The sequence below is a fragment of the Populus alba genome, chromosome 4 (genome assembly GCF_005239225.2).
Source record: "Populus alba chromosome 4, ASM523922v2, whole genome shotgun sequence".
Taxonomy (NCBI): domain Eukaryota; kingdom Viridiplantae; phylum Streptophyta; class Magnoliopsida; order Malpighiales; family Salicaceae; genus Populus; species Populus alba.
Window position 1 is genome coordinate 7,676,418 of NC_133287.1, and position 16,646 is coordinate 7,693,063.

General features: G+C 30.9%; 1 protein-coding gene across 1 annotated transcript; it reads right to left on the minus strand.

Moving 5' to 3' along the window:
- Nucleotides 1-1,652: 1,652 nt before the first annotated feature.
- LOC118049337 (tRNA threonylcarbamoyladenosine dehydratase 2) lies at nucleotides 1,653-7,686 on the minus strand. Its single transcript, XM_035059312.2, has 11 exons — nucleotides 7,293-7,686; nucleotides 7,162-7,208; nucleotides 6,723-6,837; nucleotides 6,180-6,327; nucleotides 5,687-5,899; nucleotides 5,253-5,387; nucleotides 4,975-5,109; nucleotides 4,583-4,798; nucleotides 3,656-3,780; nucleotides 3,275-3,332; nucleotides 1,653-2,269 (listed from the first exon to the last, which is right to left on the minus strand). Exons 1-11 carry the CDS (start codon nucleotides 7,382-7,384, stop codon nucleotides 2,159-2,161), a joined length of 1,395 nt encoding a protein of 464 aa, XP_034915203.1. The 5' UTR covers nucleotides 7,385-7,686; the 3' UTR covers nucleotides 1,653-2,158.
- Nucleotides 7,687-16,646: the final 8,960 nt, after the last annotated feature.

The window sequence follows — 16,646 nt, forward strand, 5'->3', positions numbered from 1 at the left end:
CTAATTCTTGTGACTTTCATGTTTTGTAAATGTCAATATTAAAATTCACAACTGTCTATCTATCTACTCAATTCCCTAAGAAACTGTTACTTGATTTTGTTAAACCTGACTAGTAAATAGAAGGTGAGCAGCTACATCGGACACATGAAAAGAGTTTATGAGACACTATCTGAACTCTTATCAAAGGCACTTAGGCTTTGCGGCGACTATCTTTCAAACATAGAATGCATGGAAACTTAAACTTTGTTGTGTAGTTATTACCTTGCTTGTCATAAACCAGATCATATAGATCCATCTTTTCTAACTATACTTCTGCAAGATGATATAGGTGGTTAATCAAAACTAATGGATTCATCAAAATAACATTATTTTTTATTTATATTTTTTCTCCAACTTAGACTGGTCTAGAGCTTGAATCAATCAAGTCCTAAATCAACTTATCGTGATGATCCAGGTTTTACAACCATGAAAGCTAGAATAATAGTAACTTTCTTATAATTATGTTTATTTAGGTAATACTAGATTATTGACCTACGGTAAGATCAAATATTTTTTAAACATATAGATGTTATTAATTTTTTTTTTTAGCTGAAAAAAATTAAATCGTGTGGAGATTGATATAATATAACTTGATGGATGTAACTACAATCCAAACAACTAGCAAAAACATATTTCAACTAAAAAAAATCAAGAAGACGCAAGTTTTTTTATATTTTCAGGCGCCTGTCGAAGGAAGTTGCTGCTATAAAGCTTGTTTCCATTCGAGCAGAATGGTTGGCTGAAATATCCTTCTAAGTTTTTCCCATCTTTTACTAAAGCTCTCTTTTACTGCTCCGCTGTTTGATTTTCTGCCTCGTTCTTTTCGTTTCTTCGGGTTTTTTTTCCCGGTTTAGTGACGTTATCTTCGATCAATCATAGCAATTTTTAAATTTTTGATTGGTAAACCAAAAGATAAATTTTGTGCATGGAAAATGCGAGAGCTTTTCATTCAAATCTTTAACTAACTTAAATAATTGCTGTGTTTATTTTATTTTAATCTGTCAGATTCACAGTTTTCGCATCCATCGTGTGTTTTTATATCTATAAATCTTCAATCATTGATAACAATTTTATTGTAAACAGAATTATTGCCGTCTCACTTGAATCTGATTGGCATCAAGGCCGGAAGTTAGACGAACATGAATCAAGTCAAGACACAACTTGAATTAATATTTCAATTTGTCATTTTTGTTGTAGGGGTTACTAGCTAGAGGGACCATCAATGTTGATGAGTATTGAATGCCAGTCCTCTTGTTTTTCATTCAGCTAATTACAATGACTACAAGATCTAAACTTTATATCCATTGTCTCCTTGTTGGAGGGTTTTTTTTTATTTATTTTAACTTGTCCAGAAAAAAAAAATAGTTTTAAAAAAATATTTATAGATCTCACACAATTTCACGAGTTGTAAGTGTTATCTACAGCTTGCATGTTGCAATCAATAACTGCAACTTCTGAGTCGGAGATCATAATTGCGACTCGATCAAGAAACATGTACAGGGGAATTATTTCCAGCCTCTTAACTCCCAGGTGAAAAATCCACAAATTCACATAACCAACCTCAATGATCATCGCATAACTTCAATCACAATCTAGTCTCAACCAACACAATCAAACACAAAATGTAACTATATCCATGTCATATAATGCAATCAACACAATTCAGTCCCAACTCATTCTTATTGCATTATATCATATAATATAACTACATCTAAAAATAACCCTAGCTTGTGAACAAGCTAGGGGCGCTTGTATAACTAAACCTTGCAATAATGTAGTAAAAGTGACAATGTGACGAGATATGAGAGGCGAGAGACTATAAGCATGATCACTATAGTTTCCTTTTAACTACAGCAGATGTTCAAAATTGTCTAGTGTGACTGAAAGGGTGATAAGACTAGACTATTTCCCTAGCATGTCGCATCAACAGATTTAGGGATCAAGTTGAACTTTCCTCACAAAAAAAATGAAAGCACTACATGGCATTTCATCATATAGAGCATGGACCCGGAAACAAGATCACAGAGTGCTCTTTTCGCTATGAAAAGATTGCACAGGGATGTGGAAGAGAAGCTGAGCCCCAGTATATCAAAATTTGAACGAACAAGTGCAAAATAACTCACAAACCAAAGTCCATTTGAGCTCGTTTCAATGCAGATTCCACCCTCTCATAAAATTCAGGTTCCAACTCCTTGATTTCTTCAAGCGTCCTCAACTCGTGTTCATCTGCCTGCAGAGAAGAGAAAACATTCTATTAAAATTTCAACCCACGTTCCAGTTTAGCATGCCCAATTCCAAGTAGTTTATTTCATAGCGAAGGTATCAACACAGGTTAGTTTCATCCTTACAACTAGCCTGTCAAAAGGAAAGGCAAAAGATGTATTATATTGAATTACTACATCAATTTAATGATCAGAAGCTTACAGCTTTTGAAAAACCTTTCCAATGAATCATACAAAGATACAGTAAAAAGGATCGTTAGAAGATAGAAATAGCAAATTAGTGAAAAGTGACATTAAAGCAAACTAAGCTATGGCTTCATCTTTGGTGTCCAACAAAGGATCCAAAGGAAAGACAGCACAGTGGTAAAAAAGGCTTATAAGAGAGGCCAAGACATAGCTTTGATTGATAGCTGCAGCTTTCATCTAACTAAGAAGCTGTAAGCTCGAATTCCCCTTATCTGGGTATAAAAAAAAAAAGGAAGCTTAAATGATCACCAAAAGGCTAAGTTTGGTACCATATCATCTCCCATAGATGCTAATGAAAACAAAAGATAATAATGGTAATTTGTCAACTATTTGCTTGGGGCTGGTTATGGGTGCATATGAAACTTCTAAAAAAGTTGGAATACTACAGTTTTAATTTTCAAGGAAAAAAATTATTAAATGCAAAAGAAGCTTCCCTTGATTGTTGAGATGATGATATACACTACTAGATTCATAAAACAAAAGGTTATATGAGAAATATGGCAATTAAAAATAATTCAAATAAATAAATAAACCTGAATTTTCAACATAAACGCAAGATAAGATTAGTGTTAATTAGAAATCCTAAGGAAAAAGATATGTGAGGCAATAAAATGGTAGATAACACGAAATTTAACAAGGGAGGTGCATGGGAGGAGAACATAAGTAGATGAGCTTCTAATACATCAAAGCCAAAGAAACTGCATATTTTAGACTTCCAAGACCAGCTAGAGCCCCGTTATTTGTTCAAAAAAATTAAACGAAGATACCTCTTTAAATTTTAAGAGAATCAAGTTTGAGACAGAAGCTGGCTTCTCCTTGTCCCACCTGAAGAGAAAGAACCAGCAGGAAAATGCACAATCATTAATAATTAGTTTCAGAATTACCATCCAGGTGACACCAATTGAAGTAAGAGACACACCACAAATGTTATAATGTTTTCAAAGCATATCACTATACATCAAAGATTAAAAAGGTCCCACTGAGCTCTGAAAAGCACGAACTTTCCAGGAAAATTATTGCATATCAATACACCCCACGTGATACTGCACTGCCAGTATAATTTGCAGAAGGATAGTATTGTCTCAGTTTTGGATAATAAAAAATCATGACTGATGAATGCTCAAAGGATTTATTATGGAGAAATATACCTCACAAGCATTAACTCATTTACAGATCGCCACATTCCACGTCCAACATCCTTTGCAAACTGATCTCTAGCACTTCGTCCATGCCACAGTTCTTTGGCAACATACATCACTTCCTCAACATCGACCTATAAGAAATAGCAACCAACAATGACAACCTATTCAAGATGATGCAATCCCAAATACCCCAAGAGCACAAGAATCCTACAAACAAGCAGCACATAGGGCTTTTGATACACCAGAAACTGGATGATTTTTGTTTGTCCTCCCTTTTCCTTCTTAGGATAAGTCAAAGATAACTTATTGTTTTATATGAAAGATAAAAATATTAAGAACCAAAAAGAATCACATAAGATATGTATAAAGTACTGTAAAACCCAAGATGATGGTACAATTGCAGGATGGACCAGGATAAGTGCCTTGCATATCACAGGCCTCTATGTGATTGTCACTAGATAAAAACACTTCCTTGAGGACCATGCCCTCGGGCACAAGTCCATGATATAATATTACATGTGGATGAGCAGTCTGCATGAGCCCAAGCCAATTTTAACTAGCAGTATTATTTCTATTGCATAAACCCCCAAACAGGTAAAAAATCTGGCTTCACCCTGGATTGAATGAAGTGTTCAACCAGTGGCATCTTTCTATCAAATGAAAACAAAAGCGCACTTTGGCACATAAAACAAAACCATTCCCCCCAACACTCACAATTCTAATGTTTCATTCCTTAAAAAAAAAAAAGTAGATAAATAAGAAAAATCAAAGGAAAGAAAACAGTTTTTATGCTTTAAATTCTTTAATAAATCTTGGAACATCCCCAGGCTACAGTGAAACTCAATGTCCACCACCAGCACCCAGGAAACAAGCATCAAAATGATCGTGAAAGAATATCAATTAGCAACTTCATTTCTGAGGGCATTTCCATACCTGGACTTGCATGGCAGTGCCAAACAATGACTCCTCATGCTCAATAAGACGCTGATGAAGCACCCGATAATGATCCAAATCTAAATTTACTATAGGTTCAGGTTGAACATTCAATCCCGTGAGCTGTGTCACAACATACGAGGCCATGACCTGTCCAAATATAGCAGGGATGGTACCAAGAACAGGTATTATGCGAACCCTAAACCCAGGTACTACCTGATATAGAGGGAACATGTTAGAATATCAATGCAAAACCATGTGATTGCAAAATGCAAGGAGCTTTTTATTTGCAGCAGCTAAGCTAAATCAACCACGTGATTAAAATTCCATTAACAGTTACTGACAAAAATAGCAAATGTTGCAAATTAAGCAGTAACACTCTCAAGTCTCACCTGATAGTCAGAAGGATTTTCTTCTTCTCCACTTGGTCCCTTAAATGGAAGCAGCTTGGCTTTAGGTTTTTCTAGAGAGAACACGACAGGGATGCCACCCTCAATGCCATGATCTTTCCTCAAACGATACCTCACCTGGAAGGCAGATTCTATATTGAGAGTTGCATCCAATACTATATAAATAAGAAACTAGGAAAGCAATGATCAATAAAGCAAAATTATGTAGATGAAGAAATCTAGCAACACTTAGATTCAAAGAGAGAATTTCAGAAGCATACAGCTCGGGATAAAGGGTCATTTGTTGACTCTCTTAAATCAGCCACCCGTATTCTTGTTGGATCAGCTCTAGCACCTGCTCCAGTTGCAGATAGAACCTTTAAACCCCTACGCACACATGCAGCAAGAAGTGCCACCTGTTACATAAGAAAATTCAAGCATTTAAAGATAAATTTCATGTGGTTCAGGTTAAAACACGTGAATTTTTATTATGATTCAAGGTGCCTCATGTCACAGAATTCTGCCTGAAAACTTAAAATTTAGCAGTTAAATGTCCAGCCACATTAAATAAGTAGCAGGACTCAAAAGTAAAGAAAATACAACATCAGCTATTCAACTATGATGTTAATTATTAGTATAAAGCTAGCATCAAGTGAATTTAAATCCAAGAATCACAGGTCTGAAATCATCAAAACTTGAGAGCAAGAAGAGTTACCTTTGTATCAATATTATCAATGCAGTCCAAAACAAAGTCAGGATGGCCAGAAAGAATTTTTTCTTCAGTTGATGCATCATACAGCAGTACTTTTGCTTCTATGTGGCACTCTGGGAAGATTGTTGAGAAATGCTTCTTGAGGCACTCGGCTTTTGGAATACCAACATCTGCTCGAGTTGCGACAGCATGGCGATTTAAGGATGAAACAGAAACCTTTTTCACATAATCAAGAAAAGATACATGTTCCTTAAATATATACAAAAACAAATGTGTGGGTGTTGTGATAAGGCTGTATTAAAAGCATATAACACACTTCATATTCTAGATAGCATTATGCCTAACAAACCAAAGTTAGATGTTACTATTGATCATATTTTTGACAGATGAACAAAGTCTATTGAAAACTTAATACAAATAAGATCAACCAATAAAAAAGGAAGTCCAAACCAATAACATAAGGTAAGATAAGACTCGGGCATCAAACACAAAGTACCTGGTCAAAGTCTACAAGGAGGAGCCTGCCAACTCCAGACCTCAAGAGCATCGATGCAGCATGACTCCCGACACCTCCAAGACCAATGACAACAACATAGGATGTAGTCACCTTCTGTTGAGCCTCAAAGCCAAAGAATTGAATGTTCCTTACAACAGAAAATAATACATATTATTCCACTGAAAAACAAGCCTTAAACATCACTTTTTTTGTGAAAGTGACCAATGACATTTAATTTCAGAAACTCGAAACAACATTATATCTGTCTCCATAACTAGTAGCAACAAAGAAAAAGTATGGCATTTAAGAAAAAGCATTTAAGAGAAATCACGGGATGCTATACTACTGCAGGAAGATAAACTGTCAAAGACACTCTTTGTAACAAAAAGAGACCAATTCTCTCTGCTATGAACTAGCTTTAGCATATTGAATAAGTATTTGTTATTGATTGCAGTATGTTCAAAGTATCTTACACAACGGTATCTTAGACAAAGGAAAACACTAGTTCACTAACATAAACAAAGTAAAGCAAAATTACTTTACCTAGTCAATTGTTCAGATACTATTTCATCTGCTAAAAGGTCTGAATCAGGCATCCCAGAATTACTATCTACATCAACCCCACTTCTGACCGACATCTCCGAAACAATTCCTTTACCTATTCATAAAAACATGTAGAAATGAGTAAACACATACTCGCATCAGATGGGGTAAAATAAAGATGTTAAAGCACCTTCTATATTCAAACGAATTCACCACCAAACCAAATTTATCATCTCCCAAAAAATTTGCCATTTTTTATTGAAAACCCACAATTTTTTCGACCCAAACTACAAGCTTTAACCTCAATTACGACCAACATTTCTTACTTTTGATGCTGCTCTTTAGTATTTGGAAAGGGGCATCAATAAATACCAAAAACTATCAGAATAACAAAAACTGAATAGCAAAAACTAAAGAAGCAAGTCAGAGAGCATCTAACCAGCATTCAATTCACCAACACTTTTACTGCATTCCTTTATAATACTTCTGTAATAACACAAACGCAATAAATCAATTAAAAAGCTTTTTCTTTTTCCAACTTTTGAATGGTGAAGTGATCAAGTGACTTGCCTTGGAAGCAGCTTGAGAAGGAATAGAGTAGAAACAGAACCCAAAAGAGCTCCAGCTCCAACTAATGTCAAGTGTTTCAGTCGCTCCTCCATTGCTTTCTCTTAGACCTCAGGGTTTGCCAAGCTGAACAGGATGGTCGAGGGTTTTTGATCTAAGGCCAAATTGAAAAAAGAAAAAAATAACAAATCCTCCTGAACTAAAACTATTTTGATTTTACACCCTAAACAATATGACATTTTGAATGTGCCCCTTCAGTTAGGGTTTTGATAAGAAATTGATGGAAAACTCCAAAAAAAAAAAATCCTCCCAATTCATCTCTTTTTCTCTACCAACTTAGGAAAACATGTTTACCAATAGAGAGAGGGAGAAGGATTTTATGGGCTTTTCCATCATTTTCTCAATAAAACCCTGATAAAAGGGCAAATTCAAAAAATTATATTGTTTAGAAAGTAAAATCATGCGGTTTTTAGATTAGTAAGATATTTATTTTTTCAGCCAAGTTTAAAGGATTTTTTACAATTTAGCCTTGATTTGAGACGGAAGATACAATACAATTTAAGGCTTCATTTGTTTTTTTAGATGCGATTTGATACTTTTTGTATTTTACTTCAATTATATATTTAAAATATTATATTAATCAATATGTAATATAATTTTGTATAAATTCTAAAGAAAAAACTACAATTTATAGTTACTTTCTTTTTTCAAATTGCAATGTGAAAACCTACCACATTCTAATTCTGAGTCTAATAACTGGATGAGTTAATAATGTTCAACTTGATAGGGTAAGGCCAGTGGTCTAATTCAGAGTAGATATATTTAATTTATTGTATCAGTAGTAGACTAGGCAATAAAAACAAATTGTATAAATAAAATAAAGTGAAATGCATATATCTTTAGATGAAGATTGTTAATTTGTTTATTTTTATGGTCTAGTATATGAGTAACGTAATAAATTAAATATATTATTTTCAAGTCCCTAGTTTTAAAATAGAGAGAAATTTTTTCAGATTTTGACATAAAAAAAAAAAGTTGTTGTTTTTGCATATTCGGGCCATAAATTGATTAATATTAATATTCACGGATTTTATTTGATAAAAGGAATTGAATAATAGATATTTCAAACCTCAATATTATCTAAATAGATAAGGTCAAAAAAAAAAATCTAACCCATTTTGATTTCATGTTTTGAGATTGTTTTTGGACTTTTTTAGGTTGTTCAATTAGTATTTAGGTACTATGAAGATGTTTATAAGATGTTTCTTGGTGAAAATTTGAATTTTTTTTTTTTTAAGAAAAATAGATCTACCTTGATTTTCCAGGCACAATTATAGCAGCCATATTGTAGGCAAACAGGGGGCACACTGTCTCATTCAGCAGGCAACATGTTGTGTTATTTATTAAAAAATTATTAGATCTCATTCAGCTCTTGGCAAGAATCGCTGATTCGACATGTCGTGACACAACATGTAAAGCTTTTTAATGCATTTCCTCCTTAATTAAAAAAAAAAGTAATTTAGCCCTTTGTTATCTTTGATTTTTTAAATTAATTTTAAATAAATAAAACAATTTCATTGGTTTTTATTGCTTAACTTAAAAAAACTATGCGATTGTATTTAGACTTGGATTCTAAATTTTGTTTGTTGTAAACTTACTGGTATAAATATAGTATGATATATTTTTAAAGTTATAACTTAAATTATTTCTTAACTCTTTTATTTACTTCTAGATTCATCAAATTTATGGTTAATTAAGACTTAATAAAGGTACAAACTAGTAGAGAATTAGGGAAGAAAAAAGAAAGATAAATTATTCAGCCAGGTTAACTTATCATTGTTGTATCCATTAACCAGGTTGTAAATTTCATATGTTAAATTGAGTCAATATAATTTGTCTTTCCTTTTCATTTCACTCCCTTTTTTTTCTGGTTTAATCCTCTTGCAGTTCTTTATTTTCACATTTAAACTAGAGTTAGATAAAACTAGAATGACATATGTGTTTTGTTTAACCAAATTATCATTTGAGTTAGACAATCAGTTTTTTGTTTTTCTGTTTAGTTGAATAAGTCACACCAGCATGCTTTTTTATTTATTAACATTTATGATAGTCAATTAATTTATTTTGATACACTGGTTGAATTTGTAATCACTATTTCAAATATTTCTTCAGGGAAAAAAAATATATTTTTTATATTTTTTTAATGCATTTATGTGCTTTTTATCTGACTTGCAGTGAATTGCAAGCTCAATGCCTAGTTTTTACTGCATCTTGTGAGTGAAATCATTGTTCATGGTTTTACTCATTCACAAAAAAAAAAAACTTAACACTAATAATTAGGGGTATTTTAATCTTTTTGCCGGGTTCATTAATCATTCCATATTTATGTAATTATCAAACTAGATGAGAGGCAATTTACTATTTTAGCAGGTGTAGAAAATAAAAAAAATACAAAATACAATAAACCAACAAAATATCTTTAGAAGTTAAAAAATTAAAACTTGTCTCAAGGGGCTTTTTTTTTTTTCACAAAGAGTTTTTAGTTATTATGAGGTAAGCTGGGGGGCAATTGGGTCTTCTAACAAAAAAAAAAAAACTTATAGCACATTTTGATATTTTATTAGAAGCATCTTTATTTCCTTTCCTCTTAGAAGCAACGTATGTTATCTTTAGCTAGTCAATTTGTTTTCTGTGGAGTTTTTTTTTCTTTTTTTTCTCTCCTCCCTAAAAAATAATAACTTGATCCTATCACAATTTAACATGATAATCATGATCCAATCATCTTGGATCTTTTTCCCACATCAACACATCTCAAAATAATATGCATGTTTTGTCCATAATAATAATGCAATTAATAAAAATATATAGTATTTGCAAAATTAAATAATTATAGGAAACATTAAAACTTAGAATATGAACATCCTTTAGGGTTTTATCTTAAAGTAACATAGATTATCGTGTTGGTTCACCTAATTAACAAGAAATACATAATAATGATATCCATAGTTCTATAAACATAAATGCAAGTCCAAACTAGAGAACCAAAATTATGATGCATATCAAATTAACATCTATGAATTACAATATTTATATATTTATCAAAAAGTATCTCTATAGAAATTTATGGTCTGCTCTGATATAAAAAGAACCCGAAAATTAAATCAATTCATCATATAAGAATTCAATAATTCAATTTCTTACACACACACACACACACACACACACACACACACACACACATATATATATATATATATATATATATATATATATATATATATATATATATATATATAATACACTATTTACCTTTACTTTTGTAAATCAAACTCCTCGATTTTGAGCATTTTCCCCAAACCTCAATGCTAATATTTTCCATAATTCCGTTAGATTATCTACCACACAAAATCTTATTATTAAGCAAAGATGATAATAATCTTATTTATTTGCAATCCCATGAAATCAACCAATGTTAGGATCTTTAACAAGTCACTAACGAGAATTGCATTGTTAATTCTCATATTATTTTTATTGTTGTTTATTCAATTAGCCATAAACAATATTTTTTTTTTTATCTCTTATCCATTATCTCCCCCTTCATAATAGTACATGTCTTAATCTCATTTATTCATAATAAATTTCATGTGGATGATATCCTTCGATATCTGTGATCTAATACATTAACCTTCGTTACATTATAATATTAAATGAGTTATTTTATCTTTTTTTAAAGAGCCTGACACTCTATGTAATTTTTCTCTTGAGTCCACTATCATAAATTTTTTTTGTACAACAATAATCCAATACTAATTATTTTATCTCTTATCGAGTGAAAAATAATTCCATTTTTATCATAAACATCCCATAATTTCATTCCAATTTACACTTACCTATAATTAATAATCTTCCACGCGTCATTTTCTATGGAATCCATGGTCGTATATTTGACAACTCGCTTAATATGCTTATCGACCAAACTTAATTAGTTATATAACTCTCTAAAGGTAAATATGCTAATACAAAGTACTTGAAAAATAAATTCAACATAAAAAATTAATCATACGTATCAATCACAACATTTATAAATTTGTTAATGACATTTCCTTTATTTAACTTGAATCCTTCCTCGAACACCATCCTATTTCCATCCTAATACTAATTTGCTATATTTGCTATATTTACCGTATAGCTGATTAGTTTTTAAGCAAACTAATAGAAACATGAATGCTTCTCATAAAACTACTAGCTAGAAGAAGACATGAAATTTTGCCAATTTTGGATTAAGCATCCTCTCTATCATCATCTATGTTGTGATACATCCTGTGAATTAACTACACATGAAACTTTTGCATTAAGTTATTCTTTATTTGCAACTGAAAAAAATCACGTTTATATTATCCTACTTGTCCTTTCAAAATATAAATTACCACAGACCATACACATACATGGATTACTAGGGTGTTTGGAAGTGTGGTAGCGGTTGTTTTTTAAATAGCTTTTCGTGCCGAAAAACATGCAAATAATGTTTTTTTATTTTTTAAAAATCATTTTTGATATCAGCACATTAAAATGATCTAAAAAATACAAATCGCATTTAATTTTAGCAAAAAAAATTTTTTTTTGAAATTTTCTGAAAAACAGGTTAAACCTCAATGCCAAACACCTTCTACAAGCTAGTCATTACATGAGTCATTGCTTTGTCACGTTTGATTTTCCAAAGTTTTGAACTTCTGACCAAGGAAACTTGTTTTGTGCTCAACGAATAAATAATGAATTGTGGCCTATCATCTTTTTTTCAATCTAGGTGGACATCAAGCAGCTTAAGAGTTCAGAAATCCAAGATGATCAAGGGACTTGTTTTTTTTTATTTACGTGGGTGTTCGGGCCAGCTTGCGCGCACCACGACTAATCTCACGGCTCACTGAACATCCTGCAAACCCAATGAGCATGCAAGGCACCGCTAATCCCACGCTCAAGGGACTTTTTTTTTTTTTTTACTTAGCCAAGTGGGTGTTGTTAAAAAAAAAAAAAAAAAAACTACTTTAAAAATTAGGTTTTATTAGATGAGTTTTTAATATATAATTTTATTGTTTTTTATATATAATAGTGTTTTGAATTTAAAATTTGTACATACGAAAGATAGTAATATTTGAATTATTCAAATTCATGATTATTTAGAGTCTGTTTGGTATTGTATTAATGATTTATTATTTTTTAATATATTTTTTATTTAAAAATATATTAAAATAATATTATTTTATTTTTTAACATTTACATATTAAAATTTCTATCCTTTCCTTCTTCTTTTTTTTTTGTTATGTTTTTGCAAGTGGCAGTCCATAACCCCATTGACCAAAAATAGTACAAAATAACTGTTAAAAAAATATGTTTTTCGAGAAACATGAGTTGCTCAGATTGTACGAGGAGAGGACTGAGGTTAACCATACTCTAATGGAGCTGACTCCCTTTGAAGTGGACCTTTCAGGGGTAGCATAAGCTGCTCTGGAGGCATGTACAACATTTCACTTGCCTCTCAAGCCTTATTCTATAGATTATTAGTACTAGTTGGCACGTTTGAGTTATGTTGTCGTTCTCGGGGACTCAAATTTTTTTGAATATAAATTTTTATTTTCAGATCTCAAAAAATGTTTTTGTATTAATATGATATCTGAAAATATAATTGTTTAAAAAAGACTTCTAGTAAGATAAACTTTCATTGCAAAGTAGAAAATTAATGTTTATGTAATCAAACTAATATGTAGCAATAAAATAAATCAAGAATTATACATGTATTAATGTATAATAATAAATTTATTGATCTAAACCAAAAATTAAGTCAGAAAATTAAAATAAAGATATATATATATATATATTATGATAAATGATCTTATGTCGCCTCTAGCTTTTTCAAAAAAATTTAAACTAATTATAGAAAAGTAGTTATTTTTTAGGTTAAAAATGTAAATCATTTTAAATAAGTTCAAACCATATATTTCTCAAGTCTATAATCACTTTTTAAATAAGGAGATAATTTCATTCCTAAATAAACAAAAAAAATATGAGAGTCGGGTCATTGATTTGATTGGTCTAATAAATTCACATAGTTTTGATATATATATATATATATAAATTCAACGACAATAAATAAACTGACCAAAGAAATTGACAATGAAATAAAGGTAAAAATATTCAACCCGAACCCATTCAAGTTAACATGTCAAATCTGCAACCCATGTTAATGTCCAAAACTTGAAATAAAAACCTAAATCAAAATCAACCTATGTTAATGTCCAAAACTCGTGACTCTTGTCATGGGTCCGAGACTAATTTCATATAAAGCAAACCCTGAAAAAAATAAAAAAATTAGAATCTTCAACCACAAAATGCTTAGGGATGAAATTAGAAAAAAAAAGTAATCATAAAAGGATTTATAACAACAACAATAAAAATAATAGACACCAAATTTGACATAAAAATAAATTAAAATCAAATGCTAAGGGGTAAAATTAGAAACAAAATTCAATTAGAAAAAAGGATAAAAAATAAATAAGTAGCTATTAAAATAATGAGGATCAAATTTGATATAAAGATTAAATGAAACCAAATAATGAGGGATAAAATTGAAAAATCAAGAACATATAAAAAACCAAATAAATATTAATCAAAAGAATGATGACTAGATTAGATATATAAAACAAATAAAAAGATACTTTTGGTTTTTTTTTTCCAATAAAACAAGAGAGAAAAGAAGGATAAGAAAAAAAAAAAGTTCATTAAATCCATAACATTGGTTAACTGCTGCACGTGCCCCACCACCCTGAAGGTCTCGATAAGGTGCTCTCAATGGCACTGTGAAAGGGGTTGTTTGGTCGTTGAAGGAGCTCAAACGCGCCGCCTGAAGGGCGCAAGCTTCTTCCACTCATTGGTGCTTCCTTTGCACTCGTCAATAATTTTTTTTTCTTTATTAAAAGACCAGATTGCCCCTTACTCCACTTGATAATAATGAACTAACCATAATGAAAATTACCAAAATGCCCATGTCAATGAGTTTTGTATTTTTCTTTTCTTTTAAGAATGATTTAGTTTTTTAACCCTTTTTTTTAAAGAAAAAGACTAATTAAAAAACCCCTGCAAACCAACCTTTTTATTTTCTTTTTAAGGGTAATTAAGTATTTTAATTGTGTTTAAAATAATAAAAAGAATGATTTTACCATAAGAAATTTGATAATGTCAAAAGAATCTCATGAAAAGATTATTTTGCTTCTCAAGTTGTGCTTTCTTAGCTTGGACCGCAATTCATAGTGTAATAAATCTTGCTACATAGTGTTTTAATGAGCCCATTAGTTTTTTTTTTTGTTTTTTTATATATATAAATAGAATAGTTTAAAGCAAAAAATCAATTGATGTTTTGAAAAGACAATGATCAACAATTAAAAGATTAATATATATATATTTTTAAACAATATAACTTAAGTCGTAACTACATTCAAACATATGAGTTTTTAAAATAGAATGGTTCTGGTCATAATGGCTATTAAAAATGCAACAAATTATTTTTTAAAAAAAAAATTGGTCAAAATACTGAAAAAAAAAAGCAAAAAACTTTTGTTAATTTTTTTAGCTAGCTTTTTTTGTGTGGAAAATAAATAAACGCTTAGTCAAAAAATAAAAAAATCATAAAACATATAACAAATCCAGCACTACTTAGCATTACAAAAACTAACCTAATGACACCCATATCATAACAAACCACAAAGGACAAAGGCTGAGCAGAAACTTTTTGAAGATAAGGTAGTTGAATTGGCAACTTTATTCAATCTTGTGGGCCCATTGGTGAATAAAGAAACAAAAAAAGTTTGTCGTTTAATTAATAAAGTCTGTTGGCAGCATTGGCTGCGTGGCATTAAGAAATCGAGTGGACTGTAACCTCAGGCAACTTGGTTATACTTTGTGCATCGTGACACTTGATTTTTTTCATTTCACTAGAATCTTAGTGGTCTCGTAAAGTAACTCAATCATAGCACGTATGGTAGCACAATGACTGCTGGTTTTCAGAAAGGTCGTGCAGAATCACTATTAAATTTAACGGTTTTATTAATAATTTTTTTATTAGTATTTATATCCATAATTCCTTGTTAATGTATGGTACTGATAGATTCATGAACAGAAATAGTCAATTGAAAAAAATTCTTATTAGTAATTTATGGTTTTTTAATAATAGATATATTGATAGATTTATAAACATACAAGATGAGCAAAAAATATCTTTTATTTGCTTTATTATATCGGTAAATTTAACATATCACCGATAGAAAAACTTTATATGATGTCATTGGTGTTTTTATTTGTCCGTCGGTATATTCATTGGATATATATAACGTATCACCAACTGAATATCATTTTGTAATTCTGTTAATGAGTTAATAATAACAATGATATTTGCAGTAATTTTTTTTCAACTCTCACTAAAATATAGCGACGGAGTTGTTCCGTTGATAACCCTTTCAATAATATTTTAAAAATATATATAATATTTTAAAAAATAAATTGAATAGAAGTAAAAAAATAATTAAAATAATATAAAAAACAAGTAATTATTATAAATTTTAATATTTGTATGTTCAAATACAATAAATCTAAAATAAAAACGGCAATAGAGGGGGAGGAGGAGGAGGAGAAGGTTGGTCTTCGCACGGGACCATAGAGTCAATTAAAGGGTGCATATGTACCACTCATCTGTGATCTCATCTCCATATTTTTCATTAATGCTCTGTTTGTTTCAAGGAAAACGAATTCCTGGAATTCATTTTCCTTACTTTTCCATATTTGGTAATAATATGAAATAGTAAGTCAACGGAAACTTAATTCCTGTCAACATAAAACAGTTGCTTTGAGAAAGGAAAGTGTTTTCCTTCTGATAAAGAAAGGAAAACACTTTCCCTTTTTTTTTTTTTTTTATTACAATCATTTTAACAAATCACGATCTCTCTCTTTCTCTTCAAAAGCGATTGGAAACATAATAATTACAAAAGTATTTCTTTGGACAATTGAAGCATTTCACTTTAACAATATTTCAGGTATTTTTTTCTCTGTTTTTTTCATAGATCTTCATTTTTCAGACCTGACTGCTTCCACTATTCCCTTCCTTCTCCCATGGCTCAAAAGAGCTGCTAACTAGGCTTTTGATTTTTCCTTCCCCCGATCATCAGAACCCTTCCTTCTCCTTAACCCGAAAAGCTGTGGCCGCCACCCCCTGGAGGAGATTTTTTCCTTCTTCTCTAACACACGACCACTCCCCTTCTCCAAGACAGCAGCTCAATTTGTCTTTTCAGCAATACACAAACACAGCCGCCTGAA